The 10,373-nt window shown below is 38.8% G+C and overlaps 1 protein-coding gene across 1 annotated transcript in view; it reads right to left on the bottom strand.

Moving 5' to 3' along the window:
* ZFPM2 (zinc finger protein, FOG family member 2) overlaps nucleotides 1-10,373 on the bottom strand; it is a 560,495-nt gene that overhangs the window by 209,920 nt on the left and 340,202 nt on the right. Inside the window, exon 4 of the mRNA XM_006830635.1 lies at nucleotides 6,638-6,749. Coding sequence (XP_006830698.1) covers nucleotides 6,638-6,749 — 112 coding nt within the window. The remainder of the gene's footprint in view (nucleotides 1-6,637; nucleotides 6,750-10,373) is intronic.

Raw genomic sequence — 10,373 nt, 5'->3', positions numbered from 1 at the left:
ACAGAGGTTGGCCCAGGATCGGGCAGTGTTTCATTCTGCTGTGCATAAGGTCACTATGAGTCGGTACTGACTCCATGGTACCTAACAGCAACAACAACATAAAGAGGAACTGAACAGAAGGTGGGAATCATCTGACAATTCCATCACTATCACATGTGAGTAAAATTTTGCTGAAGATAATTAATAAATGGCTGCAACTGTACATTGACAATGAGGTAATTGCCAGAGGTCCAAGTTGGATTCAGATTAGGACATGGAATGAGGTATATCATTGCTGACATCAGAAGGATCTTGACTGAAAATAAAGAATACCAGAGAGATGTTTACTCATACTTTATATTGACTATGCAAAGGCTTTCAATTGTGTGGATCATGACAAGCTATGGATAACATTGCGAAGAATGGGCATTCAAGGTTATTTAATTGCACTGATGAGGAACCTGTATATAGATCAAGAGGCAGTCATTCGAACAAAACACAGGGACACTGAATGATCTAAAGTCAGGAAAGGTTTGTGCCCAGATTATATTCTTTCATCATACTTATTCAATCTGTATACTAAGCAAATAATCTGAGAAGCTGAATTATATAAAGAAGAATGTGGCATCAGGATTGGAGTAAGACTCATATAAACAGCCCGTGATATGCAGATGATACAGCCTTGATTACTGAAATCTTGTTTTTATGTGCCATCAAGTTGGTTCCGAATCATCTCAATTTTGTATAGGGTTTCCAGAAGAGGCTGATGGTTTTTAATCACCACCTTGCAGTTCAAAGTGATCTTGTAGTCTAGTGCTTATCCTAGAGTGCCACACCAAGGCAGCTTAGATAATTTAAAATACTTAGTGATCAAGATCAAAGACCACACTGGGTTGAACCTCAATGTAAAGGAAACAAAAATCTTCCCTTCTGGGCCAATAAATAACATCATGATAAATGAAGAAAAAATTGACGTTGTCAAAGACTTTATTTTGCTTGGATCCACTATCACTACTTGTGGAAGCAGCAGTCAAGAAATCAAACAATCCATTTCATTTGGCAAATCTGCTGGGCAAGACCACTTTAAAGTGTTTAAGAGCAAATATGTCAGTTAGAGGACTAAGGTGAACTAGACCGAAGCCATGGTATTTTCAATAGCCTCCTATGTATGTGAAAATTGGACACTGACTAAGGAAGACACAGAAGAAGTGATGCAGTTGAGTTATGGTGTTGAAGAATATTACAAATACCATGGACTGCTAGAAGAACAAACAAATCTACACTGGAAGAAGTATAGCCAGAATGCTTCTTAGAACCCAGGATGGTGAAACTTTGTCTCTCATACTTTGGACATATTATCACAAGGGACCAGATCCTGGAGAAGAACATTATGTAGGTGAAGTGGGTCCGCAACGAAGAGGAAAACCCCCAACAGATGGATTGGCACTGTGGCAACAGCAATGGACTCAAGCAAAACAAGAACTGTGAGGATGGAGCATGACCAGATAGTGTTTCATTCTGCTATGCGTACAGTCACTATGAATCAGAACTGACTTGATGGCACCAAACAACAACAACAGCAGACTGAATGTGGTATAAGTTTAAAAAGTAATTAGGTTCTTACTTAGAAAACAAACAGAAAATATAATTGTAGCATCAGGAATTTTTTTTTAAAATCCCAAATCAGAGTTTCTCTGTCACTAAGACTAATAATATATAGCATATGGGGGCATGGATGTTAGCAGAATAATCAGCTGTTTTTCTCTGTTCTGTCAACAGTACCTTGAATTCATCTGGGGGACAACTTTTCCACTATCTCAATGATTTATGTAGTAGGGTAATTCTATTCTTAGTCCCCAAGGGGTAATCAAAAGCCACCTCAGCTCTCTTTTGTCTAGAATTGTTGTACTGGTAGAAAAATTCTGGAGCCTGCCACCACTTGAGGAGAGCCTGCCCAAGACTAAAGTTTACACAAGAAAGAAGAGTCAGAAGAACAAGACAGTCTGGAGAAGGTATGTGAGTCCAAGGATGGAGATGTTCCTCATGTCCAGAATATTCCTGGACTCTGGTACATAAGTTGATTATTTTTCCACTCCCCACACATATATTCACATACTTCATTCTTCTTTTTCATACAACTAAAGCTAACTTTAGTTGGAAGGAACTCTGGTAGCGTAGTGGTTACAAGTTGGGCTGCTAATCTCAAGGTCAGCAGTTCCAAACTACCAGCCATTCCGCAGGAGAAAGATGAGACTTTCTGCTCCTGTAAAAACCCTATACAGGGTCACTGTGAGTCGGAACTGAATCCACGGCTCACCAACAACACCAACTTTATCATCTGCAAACAAAAGAGCCCAGACTTATAAATAAGAAGCATACTGTGCAAGGGTATCATACAGTCAGTCAGTCAATAACTGTTCAATCTAAATTGTCAAACTCTTTTACATGGTGGTAGAAGATTCCAGAATCTATGGGATCTTGGCTAGAGTTTTTCCTGGGGTCATACTTTCCATGAACTGACTGATCCCTAGTAGAATCCCAGAATATTTTAGGCCTTCACCAAAATTTGAATATGGTCTGAGTAAAACAGTCTCATTCTTCCAATGGCCATTGGAATACTAGTATAGAGCCCACTGAGGAAAACACGGAAGAGTCTATAGCAAATTTTCTATAGCAGATTTTCCCAAAGTGTGTTTAGTATCCTATTTCTCACAGATGCTCATTGGAAAGAGAAAAAACATTGGTATTGTATATTCAAATCAACTAAATAGGCATCTTTCCTACACTACACACTGATAGCTTTCAAAAGGGACCACAAGAGGCATCATTTGGTCTTTGGGCTCTCTCTTTAGTCTAAGGGTTATGTCAAATACTATTTGGAAATGTTCACTATGCAATGTCTCACAAGCATGAAGACCAGAATAGTGTAAGGGGATTTAGTCATTGTAAATAATCACCAAGTACAAAGAGCACAGGTTTTGGAGTAGTCAGGAGATGGATTAGAAATTCACTCTATCCTTAGCACTCCATGATGATGGGTAATGATATTATTTCTCTTAAATTGCATGTGAAAAATGAGAAAACCAATACCTATTACATTGAGCTTAATACAAAGAGAACAAATTCTAGAAATAACCCAGACACAAAGAGATATGCATTTAACCAGTTATTAGTTTGTGATCTTAGCAAATTATTTTACCTACCTAAGTTTCAATTCTACCTTTTATAAAATGGGATAGCATAATAATTACATCAGTAAAAACAAACAAAAAAATCCCCATCAAGCCATATACTGTACTAAAAGTACTAATTGAAATAATGTACCTACAGTAATTGTTGCTGATACCAGTATTCAAGCTGCAATGGCTGTTGTTCTTAGTTGCTTTTATGTTGATTCAAGACTCCCAGCAACCCTATGTGTGTAAAATAGAATTGCTCCATTGGGTTTGCCAGGCTGTATCCTTTTGAAAGCCAATCACAGGGCTTGATTTCCATAGTGACGCTGGCTATGTTAGAACTGAAAACTTTGTGGTCAGTAGTGAGTGCTTAACCATTTGTGCCAACCAATCATTCCCAAAATACAAGACCAACTGTTATTTTAAGTTAAAAATATATAAAGTATCACATTGTAATTTAAAAACAAACTATGGAATAACAGCCTTCATATTAAAGTAAAGTACCTACCTAGTACAGGGACTAGAATCCGTTGTTATCTGATGAGGCACCTAATGTTTACTTGGTGGTGATGGTGGTGGTTATGTGCCGGGGAGTCGGTTCCGACTCACAGTGACCGTGTACAGTGTTTCTGAGGCTGTAAATCTTTATAGCAGCAGAAACCCTCATCTTTCTCCAGTGGAATGTTTGGTAGTTTTGAACTGCTGACCTTGAGGTTTGCAGCCTGATTTGCAACTGCTACGCTACCAGAACTCCTTTAATATTTACTTAGTGCTTTTAAAAAAAAAAATGGCAATGTGCTAGACCAGGGATTAAGGGGCAATTAAAAGATAGTTCTTGATCTCAAGAACTGTTGTGTAGATGTAAACAATAGGTAACTTTTTACTTAATATTTCTTGGACATTAAACTGATGATCATAAAAGAGCGTTAATGCAATGAGAGAGCAGAGGGTGTTTGACAAATGTGTGCTACATTTTCAGTGCTCAACTCCCTGGTAGCAGAGAGATTATGCACTCAGGTGCGACCATAGCAGTTTAAACCCACCAGGTACTCTGCTAGACAAAGGTGACACAATCAGTTTCCACAAAGGTTACAACCTTAGAAAAACGATGGGGCAGCTCTAATCTGTCCTACTATGTTAAAAGTTGGAATTGACATAATGGTATTGAGTTGGATTTTTTTTTGAGCTCTGAGAGTTTAGTGGATTAAGAGTTGAGCTGCTAACCACAAAGTCAGCAGTTCAAATACACCAACTGCTCCCCAGGAGAAAGATGGAGCTTTCTGCTTCCATAAAGATTGACAGCCTCAGGAAAACTATACTGGCTTGCTATGAGTTGGAACTTACTCCACAGTATACAACCACCACCACCACCATCATCGGTATCAGAGGCCCTGCTGGCACAATAGTTATGCTCTCAGCTGTGAATCAAAAGATTAGTGGTAAGAACCTATCCGTGGGAGGAACCATTCTGTGGGACAAGGACCTGTCAATCTGCTCCCATAAAGATTACAAACTAGAAAACCAGATAGGGCCGTTCTATTCTGTCACAACTGATGGCTATAAATTGTAATCGATTCAATGGCACTGAACGTTATCAGTATACAGCCTAGCACATATTTGGGTTCAATGCATGCTTTATGAATTAATTTAATTAGCTCCAATAAACTATTGTTGTTGCTACATGCTATTGAGTCAATTCCGACCCATAGCTACTCAGTATAGGGTTTCCAAGGAGCAGCTGGTGAGCTTGAACCACCGACCTTGCAGTTCAAACGACTTTGCAGTCTGACGCATTAGCCCACAGCGCCACACCAGGACTCCAATAAATAATAATAAATAAATAAATAATAAACTATTACAAGTTATTTATTGTCAAGAGAATGAAGGAATATCAGCCATATCGAAAAACATACATACGAGTTAAAGTACTTTAGTAACCATGGAATAACAATTTCAAAACATTTTATCTCTTATTACAACAATCATCTCTGCTAAAAGAATGACCAATTTAAAAATGCAGTGGATTTGGCTCAGGATGGAGAAAAATGCCTGTTCCATGGACTCCTCCATATTATATTGTCATAATGCAGAAAATATTATATGTGACAAAAATCGCACCCAATTATTGATCCTACATGCCAGGGCAATTTTTCTATGTCTCTGTATTATGTATGGTCACTGAAAAGCTGGTTCACTATTCTATTTTACTTTGAGAGGCAATACTGTTGTCTCCTGGGAAAAACCTCACTTCTAGTTAACAGCTCTCACCAACATACCACAGGTATTTCAAGGCAGAAAATTAGTGGGTATGGGCCCAGTAATTACAGAAGGAAAAGGAATATAATCAGATCCTGGTGTGCAGATTTTTTTTTTTAGCTTGCAAATTCCCTCTTTCCACTGTTTCAACTTTCAAAAGCTATGGCAGTTAAAAAGCAATCCTCTTATAAGTGTACAAATTGTAATGATTATAAGAACAAGTTGTAATTGTTTCTAGCAAGTTTTTAAGAGTCTTTGATGTTATGATTAGTGTTTTATATGTTAATATAGTGATAGGGGTGCTTATTTGCTTATTCCCTTGTATGCTTTTATGGTTTCTAGGTTCAATGTGTAAATACACATCTGTGATCTCAGTAGGTCTATTTGGTTAAAAAAAAAGAAACTCAAAGAAATTAAACATGAGAAGCACAAGGTTTTGCAATATTTGCAAAGAGGAGAGATTAGGGATTTCACTTAAGAGTAAAAAGCTAGATCCCATAAATTGCACGTAGAGAGCAGTGGCCCCAAAGTACACTGCACACACAGCTGATCCTGTGCTATGGGAGAGAGAGTCCCAGGATATGTCCACACAGAGCAAAGGCACCTTTGTAGCCAGGGTATAATCACATGACACAGTCTAAGCTGATGTCACCCTGAGTAAATCAAAGGCAGTGCTCTGTAAGCCAAATGCTTCCTCTTTCCCCTTGGACTCCTGTCCTTCAGCAGACATGATGGGAAGAATTTTTCTTCTTGCAATGGCCTCATTTTCAGCTGTCCCCTCACCAGGCCTAATTTCAAGAAACCCACTGGAATGCAGTGCCTCTTGGAGCATACACCTTCACATGAATCGCTAAATTTCAAAGGGAATATACATTTTGATAGAGAACGACCAAAAGAGCAATTAGGGATTTCATCAACTCAGTGCTATCAGTAAAACATACAACAAGGCAAAGGTAGTAGTCAGTCCACTCAAATTTAAGGTGAGATAAATGTGTCTGGCACTAAGTAATTCATGGCATGATGCTTTTCCTTACATGATGCACAAAAAACAAACACACATAACGAACACAGCAAGCCTTACTGAAAATCCAGAGAGAATCATATGAGAAAAAGGAAGAGAAAGGATCAATTCTACTTTGCCATCTCATTCCTGCTCATTTGATGATGTTTTGCAAAGCTCAGGTTTCCATACGTCCAAAGAGAAAGGGAAATGATCTTGTGTTTACCTTTGCTGTACACAATGCAGTTGTTTTTGTTGTCTTCCACTCCTTGCCAAGTCACATCCAGAAGCCACTTGGGACCAGCAGTCAGCACCATTGGGACCTGAGTCTTTGTCTTCTGTAGGAAAAAAGATGACAAACAGATGCCATTTGTTTTCATTGATTAAAAACTTGAATAATAACTTACTAATCATTTCATTTTTACAAATAACTAAATCTCCCAAACCCTAATCCAAGTCCTTATTCCCCTGACTCATGATATCCTTTTAAGATGATAGAAACTGTAAGGCTTTGCTGCTTTCACTAATCTGAATAGGCGAATTATTATCAAGGATTTTTTTTTCTTTTTCCTAAATGATACTGGATCAGATCTCCAAGATTAGACAGATCTCTTGTGGCTCTGAATTATAAAGAGAATGCAGATGACTTTCATTGCAAAGAGCAGAGTGTTTAGAAGTGAACTTTAGACACATTGTACTTTACTATCAACAGGATCTCACTATTTCCTGAAACAGACAGGAAAGAATTTAAAGAATCAGGATCTATTTCAAAGCTCTATCCTGAGCAACATTTATATTAGAGTAGAAACTTATTCGGAATGAATAATGAAACCCACCCCAGCCCTTTTTGCTAAGTGTAGTTATGTAGTCGGACTGGAACTGAAATTAAAGTAATGCTAATGATTCACCATACATTGTCTCCAGCAAGATTATGAAAGAGAAATTGTGAATATATTCAAATTCTGAGCAACTAAAGTATGACATTGCTTGCTCTGAGAAGCAAGAAAGCAGGGAGATAACTGTTGATAGCCCCAACAAAGTATTTCCAGTGTACATTTTCAATTTAAGGCTCAAAGGTTCATCTTAGGTTGTTTGGCACCCAAATACTTTGTGTTTAACCCAGTTGATAAATTTACATGACAGGAAATAAACTGGGGAGGAAATAAGTAAGACTGAGCAAATGGTTTCCCTATGAATCACAATGAACTGACATTCAGACTTTTATCATTCACTATGCGATGTTGTTATTGTTAAGTGCCATCAACTGTCTATCAAATATCAACCCAGAGTTTGATACAAGGGTCTCAAGGTAATTTTTAATTTTATTTTCACCTAGATATCCTGCCAAAGAGATCTCAACCCTCTTTGGGACTTGGCCACACATTACATGCCATCACAAATCTTTCCAATTGGCATTTAGAAATATGCATTATAAGGCAGTCTACAAAGACAGTGTTCTCCATCCTACTTTAGTGAATAGAGACTGGGATCTTAAAAGCTCTTGAGTGGACATTTAAGGTGTAACTGATATAGATGAATTCTTGGCCAAAGTTAAAATGGGGTCCAAGCAAGACAAGGAAGTAGGGAAGAAAAATAGTCTTAGTGATCTCATCCTGGAAAAAGTTAACACACTCCCCTGCCATAAAGATAGTTATCAGAGGACTGCAGGAGCCAGGTTGGAAGGGACCCCAGTGATAACAATCAATGATAAAGAAACACATTGTTCCTTTGTTTTTGCAAAATGTTACTTTGATGTTCTGAAAGTTAATCATTTTTCCAGCTGTAACTTACCCTATATAACATGTAGAGATTTTACATCTAGCAGGGCAGCTTTGGGAAGCTATTCTCACTGTCTTCAGGTCACTTACTTTCTGCTAATAAAGCATGATGTTGGATCTCACTCCATCTCTGTGACTGACTATAGTGACGGGTGGCAAGTTCTCATTTGCTTGGCAACACAACTATTGGTGTCCCCATGTGTGGAACAAAGAAGAGTGGTGAAAATTTGAAGATGCATGGAATTAAGGAGTCCAGTGGACCAATGGAACATGCGAACAGCAGTCACTAAGACTCTGAGACCAGAAGCACTAGATGGTACCTGGCTACCTCTACCAGCTACTCTGAAAGGGATCATATTTGAAGGTCTTGGGTAGAGCAGCAGAAAATGTAGGCTGAAACTCAAAATTGTTTTTTAAAAAGACCAGGCTTACTGGTCAGAAAGAGACTTGAGGAAGCCAAGACAATGGCCCTTCACTACCCTTCAGGTCTGGTACAGAACCCATCCTTGTCTATCAATTTTCAGCCAAGCAGTAGCTAGGTATACAGCGGGGAACAACAACACTATTAAGGTATGCTCACCATGGAATGCTCAACCATTGATGATTAAAAGGGCAACATTTATCTAAGGACAAAGTTAAGAAGGTATGGTTGTTGTTGTTAAGTGTCACTGAGTCAGTTCCGATCCATAACAACCCTGTATAGGGCTTCCAAGCAGCAGCTGGTGAGCTTGAACCACCGACCTTGCAGTTCAAACGGCTTTGCAGTCTGGCTCTTTAACCCACAACACCACACCAGGAGGGATGGTTGTTATTGTTGTTAAGTGCCATGGAAGGAGGGATGGTAGGAGGCTGGAACAGAAATAAGAACCACAGGGAGGAAGTGGGGAAACCGTAGTTACATGGTAGGGACTTCAATCATTGAGAAGAAACTGTTTGATGTGTTGTCTGTAAAACAGATAATCTTGTTTGTAAATCTTGACTTAATTCACAATAAAAAATTAAAAACAAAAAACAAAACAGAAGTATGTACTAGAGGAGTTCCATGTAATTTGGAAATTTCAAATCTCTCAGTAATCCAAGAATCCCATTTGACATGTCGTGTGAAAAGCCTAACCCATGAGACACCAATCCACAGTTAGACACAAAAGCAGGTTATAAAATAACGTTGACCCATTTACTATAATTTTGATAGTCTTATAAGAGATTTTCCAAGTCAAAGCCACTGAGTCGATTCATAGCAACCCTGAAAACAGGGTAGAACTGTCCGATACTCTTAAAAGGTAGACAGTAACCGTTTTCTCCCATGAATGGAAGGTTCAAACCATCAGTCTTTCATGAGTAGTCAAATGCTTTAACCATTTTGCAACCAGGCTTCCCTATATGAGATAATGCTGCTGTTGTTGTTAGGTGCTGTCCAGTCAGTTCCAACTCACAGGCTGTCCTTATGAACAACAGAATAAAACACTGTCTGGTCCTGTTCCATCTTCATGAAGATTGCTATGTATGAGCCCATTGTTGTAGCCACTGGGTCAGTCCACCTCTTTGAGGGTCTTCTTTTTCACTGACCCTTTACCAAGCGTGATGTCCTTCTCCAAGGGTTGGTCGCACTGATAACATGTCCAGAGTACATGAAACCATGCCACCTTAGCTTCTAAAGAACGTTTTATCTGTCCTTCTTCCATGATAGATTTGTTCATTCTTCTGACAATCCGTGGTATATTCTGTATTCTTTACTGACACCATAATTCAAAAGCATCCATTCTTCTATGGTCTTCCTTATTCATTGTCCAGATTTCCTATGTATATGGTGTTGCTTACTGATCCAGTCATGAATATTTTTGGGTTTCTATTTGTTGAGGTGTACTGAAGGCTGGAGTCTTGATCTCTTGATCAGTAAGAGCTTCAGGACTCTTCACTTCCACCCAGCAAGAGTGTGTCAGCTGCATATTGCAAATGGCTCTTTGGAAACCCTATAAACCCATATACAGGCTTGATATGGGCCGGAACCAACTTGATGGCACTTAACAACAAATCTTCACATATTCAAGTTTCTTGGATTAATTACTAAGCATACAGAAGGAGTCCTGGTGTGGCGCTGTGGGCTAATGCGTTAGACTGCAAAGTCATTTGAACTTCAAAGTCAGTGGTTCTTGACTGCTGCTCCCTGGAAACCCTATACAGGGT

Source organism: Chrysochloris asiatica, unplaced genomic scaffold, assembly GCF_000296735.1.
Source record: "Chrysochloris asiatica unplaced genomic scaffold, ChrAsi1.0 scaffold00001, whole genome shotgun sequence".
NCBI lineage: Eukaryota > Metazoa > Chordata > Mammalia > Afrosoricida > Chrysochloridae > Chrysochloris > Chrysochloris asiatica.
Note: the sequence above shows the minus strand (reverse complement) of the source record. Positions and strands in the feature narration are given on the sequence as shown.